The following is a 21,910-nucleotide window of genomic DNA, read 5'->3' as shown; positions in this document are numbered from 1 at the left end:
AAAGGGTATAAAACAGGCATAGGTATGGAGGAAAGGTGTGATGGAATCAAGGCTCACAAGTAAAAAAAAGGGGATGAAAAGAAGACTGGACGAATGAAAGGTGCTCAAAATGGCGAGAAAGAAGGTTAGGCCGTGGCAAATGCAATGCTCAAAAGAAGGGGTATGGAACCCAAATACAACAAGATTGCGAAGCATGGCGACCAGAACCAAGTCGATGGGATTTTGGTTTAGTCTTTCTGGCCCTCGTTCTCGAGAAGCTCCAAGACAATCTGGCACCGCTCATACTCTGGATGTTGCATGCAGATTTTAACCGTGTTGCCCAAGCCCGTGGGGGCTGGGAAGCCATTGGTGGTGCTGGAGAAGCCGCTGGAAAGACTCATCGCGCCACCGCTGAGAGCCTGTGCATTGCCATCGAGGGAGCCAGGCACCTTGCTGCCGTCATCAATGCATACGACATTGTGGCCGGGGATAACCTGGCGTAAGCGGCCGTTCATGGCGTTGCGGACTTCAACAAAGTCCTCATTGAAGAGAATCAGAAACTTGCCATAGAGACAGGCTGTATGTGCGTTGCCCACAAACTCCATGACCACACTGCGGGAGACGTCGCCGTGCTTGTTGACGTACACAGCGCACTGCTGGTAAGCTACCAGGAACTCGCTCTCACTGAGACGGAACATGCCTAGTGGCTTGAGCCCGCTGATGCGATTGGCAATGCTGTGTAGAGTATCATGTGCATCCTGGGTATCGTTGGAGCTAAAGTCTGGAACAGACCATGAGTGTTTCTTGTCAAGAGTGAGGACTTCAATGCCCTTTTGTGTTGAGATGGCAAGCGAGGAGTGGAACATGTTAATTCGGTAAGTTTCCGCAGGGATGTAGAACTCGTCGTAGTCGCGGAAGAACTCCGTTTGTGAGCGACGCGAGAAAAGGCGGCTTTTGTTCGTGGAAGACTTCTGTAAGACGGGCTCGAGAACCTAAGTTTTGTGCGTGAGTTTGCTGCTGCTGGCTCTATTGGCGTCGCTGATATGTACTTACCTTGAATGTAGATGATAGTCCCTCACGCTTTTTGTATAACACCAAGTACCGATCCTTCAGACGACCGGCGGCAAAGAAGCCCACTTCACGATTTCCAGACAGCTTCTGCGGAGCTCGTCGAGCAGAGTCTTGAGATGACTGGGAGGCTTTCCCATTGGCGGGACAGACCACGTCGAGGTGGTATGCAATCAAAGACCGATCTGCAATCAACAGAAGCAAATTGAAATCCTCAAACACGGCAACTTGTGTAACCCGCATAATGGGGATGGCCCTATGCCAGCCCCGCGGGTTATTGAGCTCGGACATGTAAAGTCCATTATCTGTGCCAATTGCACACATGATGCGCCCAGGCGGCTGTTGGAACACCGTAGCACAGTGAACTGCAGTCTTACATACTGCTGGAGGGCGAGTCTTCGAGGTTTCATATTGCTTCTCGACTTCCTTGATCGCACGATGAAGAGGGGTTCCCTCTATGGTGACACTTTTAGAGCCACTCGTTTGATCAGAGCATGCGAACGCAGTGTCTGCAACGACACGCAGCCGGAATGGCTCGGCGTTCTGCGAGAAGAGAGCAGCGGCATGCTTTGTCTTCGCTTCGATGATCTTTCGGCACCATTCCACGCGGCTTTGTGCGGAGAAAGCGTAAAGAGTATATGTTCCAGTCTTGCCTAGATGCTTGATTTTGAAAGGGTATAGGATCTTATCATCCCTTGAGTTGTCAACGGCCCCGTTTACTCCGGATGCACCAGACCCTGAATGCGCAAGAGGACTAACAGTCCCCGCCTGGGAGGGTGTGACAGTCGAAACTCCCCTGACGGATGATTTAATCACAGGATCATCGTCAGTGCTTTCCAGGCCCAATAGATCCATTGGAATAGGCAGCTTTGAGATGTCGTATCGTTCATACTTCACTGCCCGGTCGCGCATTGTGAATATCTTGGCAAGTACTAGATAATGGTCGAACAGGATGGCGTGTGTATCGACAAGGAATCTTGTGCGGGTGCCAGGACGTTGCAGCTCGCCTCGATGGATGATCTGCCGACCCAAGTGTTCGAGATTGAGTTCAACTTCCTTCTTCATGTCGGGTCGCAATTGCAGCTTGGATGCCAACTCCATCAAGTCGGCCTTCTTGTTCATCTCTCCCACTTTGTTGTCACATTCCAGTGCCACGATCTTGATCTCTTCAATAGCTTGTGCCACATTTGCTTTTTCTTCGGAATCCTTGACCATATTCTTGTGGACAGTCGCCAACAGAAGGGTATATCGCTGGATTCTGGTAATCGGGGCCTTGAGGAACGTATCCCAGCTCAGGCGACCTGACAGTTTGTGGTCCCGCGCTTGGTTGAGGAACTGCTTGAAGTGCGGATTCCGCTCAGCCTCCTTGCGCACAAGATAGTTCGCCGTTGGGAAGGTTGCAGCATAATCGATGTAAACATTCTTAGCTTTGCGAATCCATTCCCGGAAGATGTCACTGAATCCAGAGATGAAAGGTCCTTGTTCTTTTTGGCGGTATTTGAGTTGTGCCAACAGGAAATCCTCGTTTACCCTCTTCACAGCATCGACCTTTCCAAATACGTCGGTCAAAAATTTGTTTAATCGTTTCACCGGGATGATCGGAGGATTCATCTTGGCCAGTTGATCACGATAAAGCTCTCGTAGGACATCCAGTTGCGCGATGTAAGAGTCTTCTGTAGTGACAATCTCGTGCAAATTGTTCTGTCGATCCACCTCTTTTTTCGGATGAGCCTCCCAGACCTCCTTTGGCACCTTGTAGAAAGTGACCCAGTCCTCGATCTTCTTCTGCGGTGCCATCATCTGTGCCTTAAGATTGACCTTCTTCAATGTCCGCATACAGTGATGCGAGTAGCATCGGCCGAAACTATCAGTATCTTCAATGTGCATTTCGTGCAAGTGGAGCCTGGGAGAGTAGCATCCAGTGCCAGTGATCTGGAACAGGATACCCGAGAGAGTGCCTGAGCCAAACTTGACCCATTCTTCTTCTTTTACCAATGCACCTTCAGCAAGCATGCCGCTCACAACTCGAGCAGCCAGTGTCTCGGCATCAGCGATATTCATTGTGGGAACTTTATGAGTGAACAATGCGACCATGGCATCTGCAATTGCTTGCTCTCTGAGATCTGTTTCATCCTCGCTCAAATCTTTGATCCAGGACAAGAGAGAACTCAAAGCCCACGGCTCGCTACACTTCTTGAATTGTTCTGACGACAGCCTCGCGGGATGGAACTTCTTTCGCGGGTTTACCGGGAGTGTTGGAAGATCCAGGGCCAACTCCGCTCCCGCAACTGGGTCTATATGAGGTAGGTCCTTTTTCTGAAGCTGCAGAGCGAGTTCTTGCTGTTGTTGCTTGTATCTCAGCCGTTCTGCATCGGTCTTAGATCTGATAGGCGCATCAGTACGAGGACCAATAGGAGTCGACAAAGACGATGACCGCGGAACTTGGGACGGGCTCAGCATAGTATCGCCATGAGGGTCCGCATAGCTCGGTATGGAAGGGTTGTTATACTGTGGATAACTATCCAAGTCATCTTGGTGCCCCGATTGATGGTTATATGTGCCCGCTGGCACCAAATGTGACAAGAGATCAACAGTACCAGCAGGCCGAACAGGTGCTGGTGGTAATGGACGCATCTCAGGGTGGAAGAACAGATCTTCGTGTGGGTAGGGGTCGGGGCTCTCATCGTCGGACTGATCCCCCGAGTGGGTCTGATATGGTGTTTCTCCTTCATCGCCATAGTCAAAGCTCATCCGTCTGGAATAAGCATCAGGTGCTGTCAATCCCCCTGTGCCACTGGCATCTACTCTGGCATCAGCTGGCGCATGATGGAGGCGTCTGGCATATTCATATGCAATAGGCGGATGCTCGTATTCATCATGATACTCACCACGGTCATCGGGAGACACAGAGCTTCTGAATGAACCAGATGTATCTGGAAATCTGTTGCCTGCAGCAGGGTCTGAGTTCTCCTCCCCATAGTACAGGTTTGCTTGGTATCCTCCTTCAGCCTGTGCTAGGTCAAAGATACCAGTATCTCCATAGGGATCAGAGTGTGACGAATGGCCTCCTGGTGATACATTGGATCCACGTGAGCTGGAAACTGAGGCATTGGTCTCACGTCGCATCCGCCCTTGAAGACGCTTCTCGCTCGCTTCAGCTTCTTGCAACATGATCAAGCCAGCAGTAGCCTCAGGATCGCTTTCATCACTGTACGCATTGTAATTCACGGTATACCCTGCCCCGCTTGAGTCCATGTGATTGTTGGTGTGAGTATGTTCCTCGTCGGGCGAGAAGTGCATTCGCGAAGCAGAGCTAGTATGGGATGCTCTAGAGCTGTGGCGCCGGGCAAAGTTCTGAGAGTCCAACGCTGCCGCCTCATCCTCTCTGAGCACATCTTCATATGCCATGGGAGGTTCCGCCGGCATACGATTGCCATTTGTCCCGGCTTCATCGACTGGTGGTCCAGGAAGAGGTCGCGATTGGGGGTGTCGAGTCAATGTTTCCGTTCGCATTGGTAATTCGGTCTGCACAGGAGGAGTCGGTAGCATTCGCCCTGCCCCGGAATGAGATACACTTGGCCGTTTCCCGTACAGACCATTTGCATGAGTCTGATGAACTGGAGGCGTTGGAGGCTGGTCTTCAAAGGAACCGCTTGGGATCGCTGGGACATATTGGGAAGATGCCAGGTCATACGCCGCCCCTTGTGAGTTGTTGTAATACGGACGTGATGTAGGTGGAGGCATATGCATTATGCCCGGGGAACTTGACGGGACATAAGTAGGCGAGAGGGTAGGCGACATTGGGTTCGGTGACATGGGTTGGTACGAGCGTCCTCCATACGGATGGTCAGCACCCCTCGGCGGTGGAAGGGGTGGAAGTGGTGCTTGGTGGGAGGAGAAGCCGTACGATTGTGGAGTTGGCGGTGTCTGTCCGTAGTGTGAAGCTGCGCTCTGCCTTCTAGGTAGAACTGGAGAGCTCATACCCGAAACTGTGGCAGACTGATATGCTGCAGGATTATACGGTTGGTGGGCCGAGGCTGGAGCGGCGTAAGCATTGCTGGAGCCAGTGTACGTCTGGGGGTTATAAGCCAGGACCGGTTGCGATTGTGTGTGTGGAAGGCCGTACTGCTGCGGATTGTAGGCCGGCTGTGATGACGATGTTGCTCCAGAGTATTGATACTGATAAGACATGCTGGAGGTTTGTGAAGAGGCGCGACTCGGAGACATGTGCGACATGGTGTCTGAGGAAGTGCGCGAATATCTCGAGTCTCTGTCGTCTTGAAAGGCTCCCTGCGATGCGTTGTAGCTACCATCTCCCGTGTTGTCACCATAGCCACCACCTTGTGCTGGGTACTGCCTGTTCTCTTCGGTCGCTCTCATATTATGGGTCTGAGCAGGGTTGAAGTATCGAGAATCATCCCCAGCATTGTAACTTGGCATCCTTCGAGGCAGATGCTGGTCCGGCACGGGGTTCTGGGATGAATAGCTGTCATAGTGAACGGTGGACGGTAAACCGGAGGCTTGAGGGTTTGTAGGTTGGCCATAGTATGGCTGTTGGCCGTTTTGGTATTGCGACATTGTTGCGGAGGGGTGAGGGTCCGACCAGATTTTGACTCGGCTTGATGAGCCCAGGGTCGCGTGAGAGATTGTTTGGCAGGACCGGAGCTTGGGCAATCAATCAAGTGAGTAGATGGCAAAACGAGTGACTAGTTCAGAGCAAATCAGACTGATTTGAATGAGGGGAACGACCATGCGGGTCAGTGACACGCTGCCGAAGAGCTGTCTCTGGGCATTCCCAATGAAACCCGTTGAACACGATATACTAGCCTTGGTAATAGGGAGACCTTGGTCAAGATGTGAAACCAGGAGTTGTTTTGGGGGAGAAATATGTGGATGTTGGGATTCGCATCAGCTGCGCCCACGCTAAGTCGAGGGACCGTCTCCACCGCCAACGGGGTCACCACCCTATTTATTGTACGAGGCTGAATATACGAACGTCCACGTCTTCAAATGTTTCCCTTTGGGGCATATCATGTACACAGTACTTTGGATGGAGTACTCTAGACGAAATATGCACATCATGTCTTTACCTTCATCTTATTGCTGACATGTCACTAATTGGTGTTTATTCCCCGGGATCTGGTAGTCCGGGACCATCATAGATGCCCGCTTTGTTTTTGTTTTTGTTTTGCCTTGTTTTGTTTGTGCTTGTAACAAGGTCAGTTATATATCACTGGGAAAGGTACTGAACAGCTCATAGGAGGCCATCAAATTCTCCAAGGTGAATGATTATTAAACAAGCATGGCCCCCATTTTCGTTTTTCTCGCAAGGCTGAGAGGCTGAGTCGTATTTGGCCCCACTATATCTATGACATTCACTGCATATGCAGTATCTAGAATTGGGCAACAGTATATTCTCGCCTAAAACGACACTAGAGAGTAAGAACGGGTATAGAGAATGAGTCGAGGATCGAGCATCAGTAGTTTATGATCGATGGTATCGCTATAAAATGCATAAAATATTTACAAACCAAACAAACAGTTGACACCTGATACCTGACACTAGAAGGCATAGAAAGGAAAAGCTTGAAAAGATGATAGATTCAGATTCCATTGAAACAGGCCTGTCAGGAAACACGGCGCACGCTCAAGAAGAAAAAGGATCAGACTCGAACCACTCGAGCGAGAGTTCGCTAGTAAATAATTGCCACATCATCGCATCATCAGCAGCATAGCCATTACTAGGTGTTGGCAAGTTCTGAGGGTTTTCTCCAGCAACAGCATCCATGTATGAAGACTCACTCATCAGGGAATGAGCATGCTCATCAAGACTAGCTGGATGGTCGTGCCAGTTCCCAGTTATTGAAGGGTACAAGGTAGGGACTGTGACTCGCGATCCCATGCGCTGCTTGGCTTGGATCAATGGGATGCAGAGATTCTGCAGATGATCCAGAAGTTTCAGAAGTTTCGAGATATATGGACTGGTGGTGAACTGAGACAGACTTTCCGTGATGTCTTGCATTAGATTGTAGTCATCCATATCTAATTCTCCAATGACGTTGCAGAAGAGGACGAAGAATGGACTTAAAGGGTATAGAAGAACAGTCCTGAGGAAATGAAGAGTTATCAGCAGAATAACGGGTGATGCTTGAAGTAAACCAACTGACCATGTTAGGAATGAGGGATAAGGATCCGCGAAACCAGGGGAATCCGCAGGATTTTTCTGAAGGTGATGCAATGCCTTGAGAGATTTGCGAGAATATGATAAACATTCCTTGTGTGTCAAGGGCGAGAAGGTACATCTCAAGCGTGATCGAAGAATATCAACTAGAATTGCGTAATAACAAAATTCAGCTGAAATCCATTCGGAAGCGATACAGCCTGGTGCCGCGGCTCGAGACTGGGGTAATAGGTTAGCTTGGGGGGAAAACAAAAGAAAAGCATTCAATCAAGCGCACAGATTGCAATTTTGAATATATGACCTCCATTCGTTCTTGGAGTCTTGAAAGATTGGCAATTATCTGGCGGGTGTTATCCGCCTTTTCGCAATTCAGCAGCTCTCCTTGGACCTGGGCTAAATCGAACAAGACTCGGATTAATGGGATATGTGCCAGAGACTGGTCGGGACTAATTAAATCACTGGGGGAGATCCGAGGCTCGGGCAGCGATAATGGCCGGTAAAGAAGGGTGCTCAGAGTTCGGTCAAGATAAAAGCACCAGCATACAACGCTATGGATCTCTTCATCAAGTTTTGAATTCCCCTGAGGATTACGGATTTCATGATAGCCCAAAACGGATATCAGACGAGCAGCATACGAGTTGAGGACCCATGATTGGCTCATATTCCCAAGATACTTCATGAGAAGTGCCTGCTCGATAGTCAATAAAGGCATTTCTGTGGAAGGCAGCACAATGACATACCGCAGATACCAATGACTGGATGAAGGGAAGACTTGGAACACTCAAGAAATTGAGATTCTTGATAGCACGGAAGGCATACATTTCATATAATTTCTTGGACTTGAGAAATTGTGCGTTGAGACGGGGATCCTTATATGCTCTTGGCTTTTGGAAGAGGTGGAAGATGGCCTTCACATAAACGCATATAGAATACTGGTAGACTATCTGACTCTGCTCATGGTTATTTTCACCGAGAATGGTTGAAGCCATCTTCTCTAGTGTTTCATCCGAGATGTGGTCCGGCCACTGTAGGCGACTCGAACGTCCGATGGCAGATGTTGGGTCTGTACTGCTATTAGTGAATGCCTTGAAACGGAAGATTACATATCCTTTTATACCTGAAAAAAGCATGTAAAGTAGCTCTGGTGATGGGGCAATAAATGGACCGTCATGTTGAAAGTCTTCCAACGGCGCTTCTAACAGTGAAGATTTATCGGTAACTGAGTTTCTCCTCTGCCCTATAACATCCACAAATTGCAGAGCAGACCTGAGAATTGCCTTTCTTTCACGATCCATGTGGTCGTTTCCATCAATCTCTCCTTGTATAACGGCTCTAGCCTTCTCTGCATGGTGTGTGGTGGATCCAAAGGCACTCTCGTCGCGGGGAGATTGGGAAGCATATTTTCTGTGCGAAACATGGTCCCATTTCCGTTTTTTCGATGTCGTTACTCCATTATAATTATCTGCAAAATTTGACGGATTGCTGTTTCCAGTGCCTCTAATCGATCAATTAATGGGAGAACGGAAGTAAAGACGAATGGCAATCATACACTGGAACTGATTTTTCCAAGTTTAACAACCTTTCCCCAAGAGCAGATATCCTATTGGATGTGTTAAACATGTATCCGAAATAGAGCTATATGAAACATACACCGACGATGATTGCTGGCGAGATCGTTGAGGTCTTGAACGACTGCACTCGACGCTTGCATCGATGCAATTTGCACAATGCAGCTGCTTATCACAGCGAACCTATTAAGAAATATCAGTCCCTGGGCCATAAATATAATAAACCCTTTTCACCTTTCTCGAGTAGCAAAGATCACACTGATATCATCAGTATAAGAATGCCGAAAGCAGTACAGCGACACTCACAGCTCGCAGCATGTCATTCATTTAGTAATATCTGTAAGCGCCTTGCAATAATACTAGTTAGAGGAGGGCCGTGACAGTTCGGCATTAGCAACGCCTGTGGAAAAAAATAATATGGAAGGGAAATGTGATGATGTAGATCGGAGTCGGCGTCCATGGAGCCGCTTAGTGAAAATGAACCTTTCCCTTTTCGGTCGGAGTGCCGACCCAATCGAATGAGTATGTGGACCCTTATAAGGATCTAGGCCCGTGACAATTGTTCAGCAATACTCCGCGCATAGTATGTACTTTTGTGGCCTTGTGTACTAAGTAGCCTTTTTGGTGGTCTTATCATTGGCATATGTATCCTTCCTTAGCTTTTTTCTTATGTTTACTCCCCTTTCCAATTTTTATAGGTAGTTGGCAAAGAGAAAGTGGCAACAAGGCCCAATTTTTGAATATGATTTTTCCATATATTATTTTGGATAATTTTTGATATTTAGATGCATTCAATTGTTATGGTGCGTCTGGCACGACTTCATGCACAGTATGACGAGGCCTCATCGGAGTCGGTGTCTGTCATGTTCTCCACTCAAAAAGGTCAAAATGCAGATGAAATGTGTCTATCTAATGTTGTACACTAAAGTTGATGTTACCAAGAAGAGAAATCCATGTAAACTGGGATCAAGGTTTAATATTTATAGCACGGCAATGGCCGTCAACTGATCTCGCTGCCTGAACGTAACTGATAAAAAGCCCACAATAGAAAGCATCAGCAGTAGGGTATATAGCAAAAGCAGCAAAATATGGCTTGAGCATATCATAGAGATATTCGCAGCACAAATAAGAATGTTAGCCCGTCAATTAGTACCATGATAAATATCAATGAGGTCGTGACACTCGGGTCATACAAGTCAGCAATCAGAGTTGACAATATGAAAAGCAGAATCGAGAAAGATGTTTCGAATCGTGTCGTTCGGCAAATAGCAATCATTTTCCATCGTAGATCTGGTCAGCTGTGAGTGAGAACTGGCCTTTCTGGATTTCTCTCGCATCAACATGGTCGGGTTTGACGTATCTCGCAGTCAAAGCAAAGCGTAATTTGTTCTCAGGCACCACAGAATGCTATGTCGGTCAGATCTGATGTCCAACGATGGCAAAGGGAAAGATACAAACCTCGTAGTACTTCTGAAGATTTTCTCCATGCATAACAACCAGATCGCCATGGTGAAGTTCCATCTTGATGGCAACGGGGGCCTCTTTTCCCTTGCGGCCCATTGATAGAGCACGGCGAGAGTCATCATACTCATCTTGCGAGATCTCACCAGCATTAAATTCCTCTTTAAGCGCTCGACGCTCGCCCTCGAACATGCAATCTTTCAGAACAGGATCATCTTGCAGGAGGGCTCCAATTTGCTTGGGCTCAGCCCTTCGGGTAGAGCCATTGAAATACTTGTACTTCATCCGGACAAACATGGTTGCTTTCGCTCCAAGGGACAGTGTGGCGATACTAGGGCCCAGAGACGACTCGCCGTCATCATGGAACTGAGAGAAGGGATTTTAGCGTAGGTCATTGTCAATTACACAACGTTTACTTACTCCGATCTTCATTTCCTCGAAATACCCGAGCGTCAGTAGTTCATTTGGAGGCAGGTAATTGTCCCCAGAAGAGATGACTGCCTTTTCAGTTGCCCACGACAAACGACCCAAAGCATGGAGCATGTCGTTGGGTGCTTCATCAAAGCCCTTGGAATCGACTGACACGACATATTTGTAGGGCATGCCCTGTTGTACCTGGTCAGAAAAGATGGACTCCAAAAATATCGAGGTAATATCTCTCCACTTACGTAGTTCACCGCAAAATGTGAGGTCAATGTACCCGCAACTGTTCCAATGTGAGAACATATTTTCGGGACTTAAGTCAGAAGCACTCACCTAGACTGGACTGGAGCCGGAATCGCTTAAGACCAAGATCACCACATTGGAGATTGATAAAAAGATCATCCGGTCCATTCGCGCGGCTATTGATTGCTTTGTTGGACACAAAGTGGGTAATTGAGCCAACTCCGTCGACTTTGTATTTCAGCTTCCGGTAAGGAAAGAAGGTATTGTCGTCAATGTCTGGAATGCTGAACTTTCTGTCAAAAAGGATTGCTCGTTTGATCGGGGCCAGCTCGAAATGATCAAGGACAACGCGGAGCGAAACAGGGTTCATGTTCATGAATTTTTGAAACGGGCAGCTACTCGCACACTTCTCACTGTTGATAGAGTCATCGTCGCATTTCCAACCTTGCCAGAAGGTTCGTCGGATACATTTGAAACACATAGGGCATACAATACCCTTCCATGCGATACGAGATGTGCTAACATCCGCGGCATTCTCATCCAACGTGGACAGCAGATTGGGAACTAGACTGTAGTGAGGCTGGATTGCTGGATCTGGATGACAGCGAGAGCTCAGGAAATCAGGATTGAAAGTGAGATCAGCAGGAGGGGATGCATTTTCGAACTTCCAGAAGTCGATGCAACCAGGTTCAAGGCACATCCATCCTTCCTCGTATAGACGAACACTTTCCGTGGAGCATCTCTCGCACTTGAGAGTTTCGGGCTTTGTTTCAAAATCCCGTTCATTGAGGGGCACTGGAGGGAGAGAGTCCTTGGCCGCCCACCAGCTCTTTTCCGCGAGATTCAATTTCTCAAATCGAACCTTGACTCCGTGCTTTTTGCCAATCTTTTCAAACCAGACATTGGTAACACGGAACCAGTCCATAATATTGTACCGATGTGGGAGCTCTCGGTTGAGAATCTTGTTCTTGCTCCCTACAATGATGGTCAGCGTGTATCTCTTATATCACCCTTGATACATCACCGATAACAAGTCCAACAGCAAGCTTTGAGTTTTGACTGGCGATGATGCTTTGGACGAGTGCATTCTCTGGGTCTTGGTTCTTTTCGAGGGTCAGATTTCCCTCCGAGTCTTTGGTGCAACATCCGCCGCTGGTGAAAGGTCAATGGAGGCAGCTCGTTGTTCTGAAAATACAGTGCTTACATTCTAGTAATGATGATTTCCTCGTCGATATAGGTACGGGTGCCCCCATCGGCATCGATGAGGAAGCCATAGCAGAAACCTTCGGTGTGATACATTGCACCTTGGGTGCAACGAAACCATGGGATTGCATCACAAAGTTGCTGACGACCCTGGCAAATAATTCAATATATAGTTTATGTGAGTTATGACAAGAATAGTAGTGGCATACCTCGGACCAGGCTGGGGGTGTTCCATACACTGGCTCAAGAGTTTCATGGTTGACAGCAGCTTCGAGCTGGTCTGATGAGACTATCTGGTATCAGAATATTCTATTCCACAAGACGAATGAACAAAGAGAAATCACCTTTGATTACTTTCTCTTTCTTTGTTTTGGCGATGCGGCCTGCTCGCACTGGTCTTTCAACCGCCTGACGACGATTGACCCCAGGGCGTGGCGCCATATTCCACAATGTGTTGTGCAATCAAGCTAAATTGCCATGAATCAAATAAGCATTATATTCAGCATCATCCAAGAACAGATCTGACTGCCAACAGAATCATATTTAGTGGTGAAGGTCAATGGTCAGACTCACAGTATAGAAAGCTCAATGGCATCATACAAGGTGAATTGGTGTTCCACTTGTGCTCAATATAGTTTTTGAGACAATATTCAGCTTCAAGGATCAATTCAATGATGGAGAAAGATAAAAACGCTAGGTAATGGGATGAAATGTGCGGTAGGAGGATGGTGAACCTGGGTGAGAGCCCAAAATATATTTTGCCAGAGCGGCGTCGAGGTCGGGGCCGGCAGTAAACCTTGACATCACGTTATGGTACAAGCTAGCTAAGCTCCAGGGAGCTCATTGCTCATTATGAGCTTCAATCTGCAAGTAATGGGATCATGTTAATTTGGCTTGAGTTGGCGCAAGATGGATACCGAGAAATTCCCGAGGTTGATATGTAATAACATCTAACCCATGAGGCCTAGATATAAACACGCCATTAGGCTTAGGATCAACAGGAGACTCGAGATCATCTGCTCAATTCTTGATGGCTTGTATACGAAATGAACTAAATTATAGAAAGGGTGGGTTACATGATCGACGATACATATATCACCTGCAGGTTGTCAAGAATGCCGTGCACTTCACTTGGAACCTTACTTCAACTTCATGTCCCACGACAGTACAGTAGAACGAGAAGAATGTATCGATATGCTCGATTATTTACTGAAAATCTGGTTATTCGACTCTATCGTGTTTGAATTCAAAGGAATGATTTTCGGTTTAGTCACTTTTCCGATGAAGGGATGACGGTAGCCCAGTGTTTTTGTATACGCAAGTAACGATCACACTGATACTGTGATACGGGAATAGTTTCCTGTTAAAGTATAGTATCTTTGTGGTTCAAAATACATCATCTAGACCAGTTCAACTTCGTCAATATGCTCGAATAGTATTTGGTGTACTTCGGACGTAGTGAGATGTATGGTCTCTAAATATGTCAAGCTGTCAAGCTGTCAATGTCTATTCTGAGGTGCATAGTCAAATACTTCGGCACAGTCCCAAAGGGGTAAGCCGGACAAATGGGGGATTTAATGATCTACATGCCAAGGCCACTCTAAATCTTCCCTCTTCTGCGATTGAAATACAGATTTATCTCGAAAGATTTCTCAAGATCACTGTAAGGGTTCGTAAACCTGATTCAAGTACAACCATCTGTGGAAGATTATTGAAATCCGATTTATAACGGAGCATGTCATGGAAAATACCCTCGGATATGTAGAGACCGAGGTATTGATAGTCTTGGCATAAGCTGTATAGGTTCACCCCAACTCGCCAATTTCGGTTAAATCCAAGCGGCATAACCGCATGCTTTACCGATTTCCCCGCACGGGCATGAATCTCCTTAAGATCTCCAATCCCTCCTTACTGCTCACGTAAAAATTGGACTTGACTGCAGACTCCATTTTCCAAAAAAAAATAGTCCGACCCCCTATTCTGGAGACTACTGCGACTCGGAGAACTTGGAAAAATGGTGTTTTTACCTGCAAAGGAATCGGGCAAATTGACCCCAATCCCCGATAATATCCCGATCAGTGAATTTATGCTCAATGAGAAATATGGACGAGTCACACATGCCACCTCCCGGGACCCATACACATGTGGCATCACCGGGAGATCATACTCGTCGCAAGAGGTAGCCAACCGTGTTGACTCCCTGGCCCGTAGTCTTTCTAAAGAATTCGGTTGGGCGCCGAATGAAGGATCGGAATGGGATAAGACATTGGCCGTGTTTGCGCTCAACACTGTAGGTGGAATGCTATATCGCGACGGATAGCAAGAAGCTTATTCTTTCCTTCTGCCTTTAGATCGATTCTTTGCCCCTATTCTGGGCCGTTCACAGATTGGGTGGTGTTCTCAGTCCTGCCAACGCATCGTACTCCGCCGCCGAGTTGACACATCAGTTGCTGGATTCCAAGGCCAAGGCCTTGGTCACTTGCGTTCCTCTTCTCTCCGTCTCACTGGAAGCTGCGGCTAAAGCTGGTCTCCCAAAGAGCAGAATCTACCTGCTTGATGTGCCCAAGGAGCTTCTTGGGGGCGCGAAGCCTCCCACTGAATATAAGTCCGTTTCCGAACTCATCGAAGCCGGCAAATCTTTACCGCCAGTGGATGCATTGCGATGGAGCGCGGGTGAGGGAGCCCGACGAACAGCATTTTTGTGCTACTCGAGTGGAACATCTGGAATGCCGGTAAGCAATGGCCCCCAAGACTTGAATGATATTATGGCTAATGATAAAATAGAAAGGCGTCATGATCTCACACCGCAACGTTATTGCCAATACCCTCCAGATCAAGGCATTTGAACAGAGCTATCGGGATGGTGGGGGCACTAAGACCGCCAGTACTGAGGTTGCTCTCGGTCTCCTTCCGCAGAGCCATATCTATGCTCTTGTGGTCATTGGCCATGCTGGCGCATACCGAGGCGACCAAACAATCGTTCTTCCCAAGTTCGAATTGAAATCCTACCTGAATGCCATTCAGCACTATAAGATCTCCACACTCTTCTTGGTGAGCATATATTTGCTGATGAGAAAATGCTGCCAAACGCTAACCCGAACCACTTAGGTACCTCCGATCATTATCCACATGCTGAGCACCCAAGACGTGTGTTCCACATATGACCTGAGCTCTGTGCATAGCATTTTCACAGGAGCAGCACCTCTGGGCATGGAGACAGCAGCCGACTTCCTCAAATTCTACCCGAATGTTTTGGTCCGCCAAGGATACGGTATGTGAATATTCTTGCTTACAATAGACGCAGAGCTGATATTTTTGCGCATAGGTCTGACAGAGACATCCACGGTTGTAACGTCGACCCCCATCGAGGATATTTGGCTGGGTTCATCCGGCGCGTTGCTTCCTGGATTCGAGGCACGCATCATGACGCCGGAAGGCAAGGAAATTACAACCTACGACACACCAGGCGAATTGGTCGTCCGAGGCCCAAGTGTCGTTCTAGGTTATTTAAACAACGATAAAGCCACCAAAGAGACATTCGTGGACGGATGGATGCTTACTGGCGACGAGGCGGTCGTTCGTGTAAGTCCGAAGGGCATCGAGCACGTGTTTATCGTCGACCGGATTAAGGAGTTAATCAAGGTCAAGGTTCGTGATGCCACCGCTTGATGGAAACATTCGCAGTCTAACGCGCCAATTCTAGGGTCTGCAAGTCGCACCTGCCGAACTCGAAGCCCATCTTCTCGCCCATCCTGACGTCTCAGACTGCGCTGTCATCGCTATTCCGGATGATCGTGCAGGAGAAGTCCCCAAGGCTATCGTGGTTAAGTCCCCCACCGCAGGGTCGGACGAATCAACTCTCCAGGCTCTCGTGAAGTATGTTGAAGACCACAAGGCTCGTCATAAGTGGCTGAAGGGAGGTATCAGATTTGTGGATGTCATCCCCAAGAGCCCGAGTGGTAAGATTCTTCGCCGGCTGATCCGTGATCAAGAGAAAGAGGCACGCAGAAAGGCAGGTAGCAAGATTTAAACATGTCCTTTGATTAGAACTTTGCATTGTGCGTCAAGAAGCATTTTTGTCTTGAGCTAGAATTTTATGCCTAACAAATAGGGCATCTCACTCCCCATTATCAGAATAGCCTGTAAACCCACTGGTAGATAGCCCAAAATTTCAATATAGTAGCGTGTTTTATAGCACTCATTTACCGCCGATATCACATTGATGGGAGGTCAAGATGGAGAGCTAGACGTGTCGAAAACACTGACTCATAGAATTTTTGGAATTCGATTGTCCCGTCAGATAATTATGAAAAGCAAGATCCATTTACTTATTGTCCGAAAATTTGAGAAGTTCGTCTGCCAAATTAGATACAGGCGTCGCGAGATAGAGATATCGGTAGAATGTGCGATCGAGGGTAACACAGGCGTTGGGTATCATTGAAGTGCATGGCTCTGAATGAATGATCCGTTATTTCAAAAAATATACATATGCAAGCAACAAAGGTTTCAGGCCATTTCGCCATCACTGGCTCCGGAGGGGACTTCTTGAGAGACGTCTTCAGGGCCATCTTCAGGGCCATCTTCAGGGCCATCTTCAGGGCCATCTTCAGGGCCATCTTCAGGGCCATCTTCAGGGCCATCTTCAGGGCCATCTTCAGGGCCATCTTCAGGGCCATCTTCGGGGCCATCTTGAGAGGCATCTTGAGAGACTCCTTGAGGAACATCTTGGGGGATGCTTTGATGGACACCTAGAGGGACGCCTAGAGGGAGCCCTTGTGGGAGTCCTCGTGGGAGTCCTTGTGGGAGTCCTTGTGGGAGTCCTTGTGGGAGTCCTTGTGGGATTTCTTGTGGGATTGTCATTTTTCTAAGGACTCGATCAAGTGCAGATGCGAGGCCACGACAAAGCCCAGCCCAAGACTTGCGTTTTGAGAAAATTTGGCACACCTCGATGACCAGACGCAAAGAGCTTGCCTTGCCCGTCAGATTGCCGACTCCAACGAGATTGAGCCGGGTATTCGGGCCTTCAGCGATCCACATTTGGATTTCCCGAGTGTCTAACAAGCGAATCTCGTTGACTGGAGCTGGCTGACTTTCGACTTCAGGACCAACCACAAGGCTATCGAATGCCCATATATAGAAGAAAGCAATCAGGAAAAAGAGAGGATCATGACAGGCAAATTTTTGCTTGGCTTTCAATGTGCTGTAAACACATACAGCATGCCACAGACATTTCCTAGCAGTAGGTGCATTGTTCTCCATCCAATGTTTCAAATTTCTTGCTGACATATCGACTGCAGCGTCATCACCCTGCCAACCTGAAAATGACTCAAGCATGTGAAGTGATACTAGCCGGAGAAGAGATAGTACATGATGAATTACATCTCGAGCGGCAATATAGTCAGGTTTGGCTGAGATGGGAATTGCCGCAAATATTTCGTCCATCGATTGGAACATCATCGATCGCAGAGCTGAAGGGGTTGATGTAGGATGAGTCCATTGCTCCTGACATGGCGCACCACTCACTTGAGAACTTAGACTCGTTTTCCAGATTGAAGAATATGACATTTTGTCAAGGAACAATCTCTCCTCGCTGTAAAGAGACAGCATGTAGAGATTTCGGCGATAGGCATCCATTCCTGCCATGCTTTCATTGGCTTTCCTGACATCAATTTGAGTGGACGGAGATTGTGGTAGATCTACATTTAATGGTCAACTCCGGAAATACCTGATCGATAACAACCAGAATGAGCTCACCTTGATCAGATTGGTATACAAGGACGAAGTTGTCAGCATTCCTGCGACACCATAGTGATTGGCGGCAGGGGAACTCGTCGGGGAGTTCATGCTGCCCAAGTATCGGTTGACGATCGAATAGAATGAGCTGAAGACATTCGAGCTCTGATACAAGATTAGTCATGCTTTCATGGCTTGTCGCAGGGACACATACGAAAGATACAATGCAGTAGACGTATACGAGATTCCCTTGCCAGCCACGCTTTCCAGTGTCTTGGAGCTTGTGACGCTTTTGTTTTCATGCATGGATCAGTCTTCAAGACACGAGCCAATGTGACAAGTACATTTCGCTCATACTGCAGCTTCAACTGCGCTTTGTGTGACCCGTCAAACATCAGGCAGACGTCACTCAGAAATACGCTTTGTGCATACGATAAAGTTGTTGCTTCTGGCGCTTGGGGACGCTAATTTGATTAATATGAGGCGGGGGTCTTCTCCGGAAGTGAACTTACGTTTTGTGTTATTGCGTGAGATAGTATCTCTCCGAAAGCTGCTGAAAACAGACTGGCATTGCTGAAAGCGCTATATTGACTGCCAACAGTGACCACTGCTAAAAGTACCATCCATGAGGTTGAGGTTTTGTCAAGCCCAAATTCTAGTGCATATGGGTGAACCACGGGGTATTCTTGGTCAAAGTGTTCAAAATACAAGTGCACAAAGTCTTGGATGACCCTCCACCATGGAAATGTCGCATCTTCTGTTTCTCCCACACTCACGAGAAACGTTTTAAGTGACGTATATATTGTCCCGTGAACTATCATCGTGTAACGGGATTCAGGCAACAACAAGCGCTCATCTGCACGCCGCATTCTGGGGAGTGACAATTTTAACCGGTGGATTGGCTTAAACGAGCTTGGGTGGATTGGATTGGAAGAGCTGCCTGAACGGGGAGCGGCAGAATCAGAAGGAGCAGTTAAAACAGTATAAGCAGTCGGAGCAGTTAAAACGGAAGCAGAAGCAGTTGGAGTAGTTGGAACAATAGGGCCTGCGGGAACAGCAGGGGCACGGGCACGGGCACGGGTGCCCGAAGCTGGGGCACGTCGAGAAGGAGCATGGGCACGCGCAGTATTAGCAGGTGGTCTTGCTTGTGATGCTGTGCTGGTCTCATTTTGCGAGTCTTCTGAGATTTCCATAACATCATGCGAGACACCAATCTGATCATGTATACTCATGTTTGTAGCAGCTAATGCCAGGCCTGGAGTATCTTGATTTGTCCTATCTTGATCCAATGGGAATGATGATGTACGTATGCTTGATGAGGTGGAATTCTGATCTTGGATATTTTGAGATAGAGCACTCGTCTGGACCGAGAGCTCTGTTTTTAACCCTTTCCCTTCATGGTGTTTCCTCAAATGGGCCGCGAGCCTATGTCTTGGGGGGGCAATCAGAATTGCAATGATGTATGAATAAGAAGTGTTTGTAGCACAGAGACAATGGCATACCTCCGAGTATAGGACTTTGGACAAAAGCGGCATTTGTGCTCTTTCGACCCCGAATGTCCCCGGTCGTAGCATTGTTGTGTCAGTGCTGTACCGCATTGGTCACAAGTAAGATGGAGTTGAGGGCGACTATGAGTTAGGATATGGCGCTTCAGATGATGTTTACGCCCGAATACCTTGTCGCATTGCTCGCATGGATAAGACTCCTGCAGAGGGTTCATCGCTTCTTCCTTGAAATACCTAAAAAAAAATGCAAAGATTCAATGAAATCTGCAATTAAACAGTCTACAACCAGAACCGTGGCCATATATTATTATTCATAGAAAACCCCGTGAATTTCAGCTCATGCCTACAATTTCGCGTCTCGCGCTGACACAAGAGCGGTCAATAAAGCGGTAAGAGACGGGACATAAACTGCCGCGGGGTGGTGGATTTCTAAGCGGGGAGGTAAAGAAAAAAGATCGAGGGCATTTCAAGTTGCCTTGACAATCAATCTCTTGATTCGGTATTGTCTCAGAACGAGGAGTATCAAAAGTTTCCATCACTCCTTACAATATATCTTTCTATCTCCCGCATATACACACATTGAAAAAATAAAAATGTCTTCAAACGACCCGCACCGCGAGAATGAAGAGGAAGCATACATGCAGGCTGACGATGCAGAGGAGATCTTTGATCGTGATGAGGACCACCACATGTCGGATGGAGAGGGGGAATACGATGACGAAAATATGACCATCGAAGATGAGATCACCTTCCAAAACGACTCGGCGGCACACTTCGATTCACACTCGGACTCTGTATTCTGTGTCGCGCAACATCCGGTTCACAACAACATTGTCATGACTGGGTCTGGTGATGACACATCCTACATCTTTGACTCGACCCCTGCACCGCGTCCTGTGCTCCCATCGAGCTATGAATCGAACCCTCAGCCAAGGGAGCGCGAGTCTCTCTTGCCTCTGGCCAAGCTCGAAGGGCACACTGACACTGTGAATGCTGTGGTTTTCACCGAGCCAGCAGGAGAGTATGCCATTACGGCTGGTCTGGATGGCAAGCTGCGAGCTTATCGTGATACAACGCCCCAGAAGACCGGACTCGCATGGGAGTTCTTTGGCGAGGTCCAGGAAGTGGAAGAAATCAATTGGATGGCTGCGTGTCCCTATCAGAAGGGCAACGAAGCGACCCAAAATGTTATTGCTATCGGTTCCAATGATGGCAGCGCGTGGGTCTTCCGTATCGATCATACCGACCCCGGGCAGCCTATCTCCATCATCCAGACCTTCTTCTCTCACACCGAGTCATGCACTGCAGGCGCATGGACGCCTGATGGAAACCTGCTCGCAACTGTTTCTGAGGACAGCAGCTTCTTTGTTTACGACGTATTTGGAGCTGCTGCGGCAGCTGGCATTGAGTACTCACCTGGTACCAACGCCATCCTTGGAATGAATGGGGAGGATCAACGCTTCGCCGTCGAGGGTGGTCTTTACACTATTGCCATTTCCCCCAGCGGTGGCATTGCCGCAGTGGGTGGTGCCGAGGGCAACATTAGAGTTGTCGGTCTCCCTCGAATCGCAGCAGGTGCTCCTGCAACCAAGGGTAAGGCCAAAGGTGCAGCCTCCCAGTCCGGTTCTACCGCTGCAGGTACTATTATGGCCGCATTGCAGACTCAAACGGACAACATTGAGTCACTCTCGTTCTCCCAGGCCCCGTTCACCCTCCTTGCTTCCGGGTCTGTGGATGGTTCGATTGTGATGTATGATGCGGCTCATCGATTTGCTGTCCGTCGGCACATTAGAGACGCCCACGATGGAAGCGCCGTTGTCAAGGTTGAGTTCCTGCCAAGCAACAAGCAACTCGGCGCAACTGTCTCAGGGCCCCTTGCCGCAGCCCCCGCAGCTCACCAGAACCGCTCTTGGATGCTCACATCTGTCGGCTTGGATGGTGTCGTCCGACGTTGGGATGCACGCGGCGGCACTGCCGCGGCTTCTCAGGGGCTGATGCAGGAATGGAAGGGACACATGGGTGCCACAGAAAATGAGGAGGGCGAGCAAGCTGGTGGCATTATGGGCTTCGTACAGGGCCTGGATGGAAAGCGCATTGTCACTGCCGGTGACGATGGTATTTCGCTGGTATTCGAGGAGTAATTAGCACAAAAAAAGTTGGAGGTCCCAAACATGCATAGTGGGGGCTCATGTCGATAATGATATTACGTGTTTATAGAAGCTCAAAGCAAAACCAACCTTGAGAACCAGCTCTTAATACAAAACGTGTGTAGAGTCGGAGTTCGAACGATAAAGAAACATCTGGTTGTAGTAGTGGAACAAAAGCTATGTACATTCGACAAATCAAACCCAAAGCGCCATCTGGAAGCTATGCTCCTTATGAGCCATGAGAAGCTGCATATCCGCCCTGGTACGACAAAAGCTCCCGGATTCGGCAAAGCTGTAGGCGCTATGATCCAAAATTTGGCTGTAGTTCTCGCGGAGGCGAGACGACTCTTTCTGTCGCCTAGGGTATACGTCCTCCGCGCGATGATCCGTTGGTCCGCG

At 48.2% G+C, this 21,910-nt stretch overlaps 6 protein-coding genes across 6 annotated transcripts; 2 read left to right on the top strand and 4 right to left on the bottom strand.

Moving 5' to 3' along the window:
- Nucleotides 1–227: 227 nt before the first annotated feature.
- On the bottom strand, nt 228–5,625 carry N7500_006867 (putative Rho guanyl nucleotide exchange factor; the record flags this gene model as incomplete). The annotated part of the gene is made up of 2 exons (XM_056678011.1): nt 228–971; nt 1,033–5,625. The coding sequence occupies 2 exons, from the start codon at nt 5,623–5,625 to the stop codon at nt 228–230; spliced, it is 5,337 nt and encodes a 1,778-aa protein (XP_056533011.1).
- A 1,069-nt stretch (nt 5,626–6,694) lies between these two features.
- Nucleotides 6,695–9,123, bottom strand: N7500_006866 (transcriptional regulator family TF; the record flags this gene model as incomplete). Its single annotated transcript, XM_056678010.1, has 9 exons — nt 6,695–7,154; nt 7,215–7,447; nt 7,506–7,916; nt 7,969–8,291; nt 8,346–8,725; nt 8,778–8,828; nt 8,879–8,979; nt 9,031–9,054; nt 9,103–9,123. 9 exons carry the CDS (start codon nt 9,121–9,123, stop codon nt 6,695–6,697), a joined length of 2,004 nt encoding a protein of 667 aa, XP_056533010.1.
- Nucleotides 9,124–10,068: 945 nt separating this feature from the next.
- On the bottom strand, nt 10,069–12,567 carry N7500_006865 (uncharacterized protein; the record flags this gene model as incomplete). The annotated part of the gene is made up of 9 exons (XM_056678009.1): nt 10,069–10,203; nt 10,255–10,623; nt 10,678–10,863; nt 10,926–10,963; nt 11,014–11,898; nt 11,948–12,075; nt 12,128–12,276; nt 12,336–12,415; nt 12,471–12,567. The coding sequence occupies 9 exons, from the start codon at nt 12,565–12,567 to the stop codon at nt 10,069–10,071; spliced, it is 2,067 nt and encodes a 688-aa protein (XP_056533009.1).
- A 1,573-nt stretch (nt 12,568–14,140) lies between these two features.
- N7500_006864 (acyl--CoA ligase) lies at nt 14,141–16,156 on the top strand (the record flags this gene model as incomplete). Its single annotated transcript, XM_056678008.1, has 6 exons — nt 14,141–14,416; nt 14,478–14,858; nt 14,911–15,177; nt 15,235–15,397; nt 15,452–15,774; nt 15,830–16,156. The coding sequence occupies 6 exons, from the start codon at nt 14,141–14,143 to the stop codon at nt 16,154–16,156; spliced, it is 1,737 nt and encodes a 578-aa protein (XP_056533008.1).
- Nucleotides 16,157–16,632: 476 nt separating this feature from the next.
- N7500_006863 (transcriptional regulator family: C2H2 zinc finger and Fungal Specific TF) lies at nt 16,633–19,091 on the bottom strand (the record flags this gene model as incomplete). Its single annotated transcript, XM_056678007.1, has 4 exons — nt 16,633–17,822; nt 17,881–18,024; nt 18,074–18,323; nt 18,372–19,091. The coding sequence occupies 4 exons, from the start codon at nt 19,089–19,091 to the stop codon at nt 16,633–16,635; spliced, it is 2,304 nt and encodes a 767-aa protein (XP_056533007.1).
- Nucleotides 19,092–19,957: 866 nt separating this feature from the next.
- On the top strand, nt 19,958–21,505 carry N7500_006862 (WD40 repeat domain-containing protein; the record flags this gene model as incomplete). Its single annotated transcript, XM_056678006.1, has 1 exon — nt 19,958–21,505. One exon carries the CDS (start codon nt 19,958–19,960, stop codon nt 21,503–21,505), a length of 1,548 nt encoding a protein of 515 aa, XP_056533006.1.
- Between the last annotated feature and the right edge of the window lie 405 nt (nt 21,506–21,910).

This window comes from Penicillium coprophilum (assembly GCF_028826855.1).
Source record: "Penicillium coprophilum strain IBT 35676 chromosome Unknown utg000004l_segment0_segment0, whole genome shotgun sequence".
Lineage (NCBI taxonomy): Eukaryota > Fungi > Ascomycota > Eurotiomycetes > Eurotiales > Aspergillaceae > Penicillium > Penicillium coprophilum.
The sequence above is the reverse complement of the archived record's forward strand: the minus strand, read 5'-3'. Positions and strand labels throughout refer to the sequence as shown.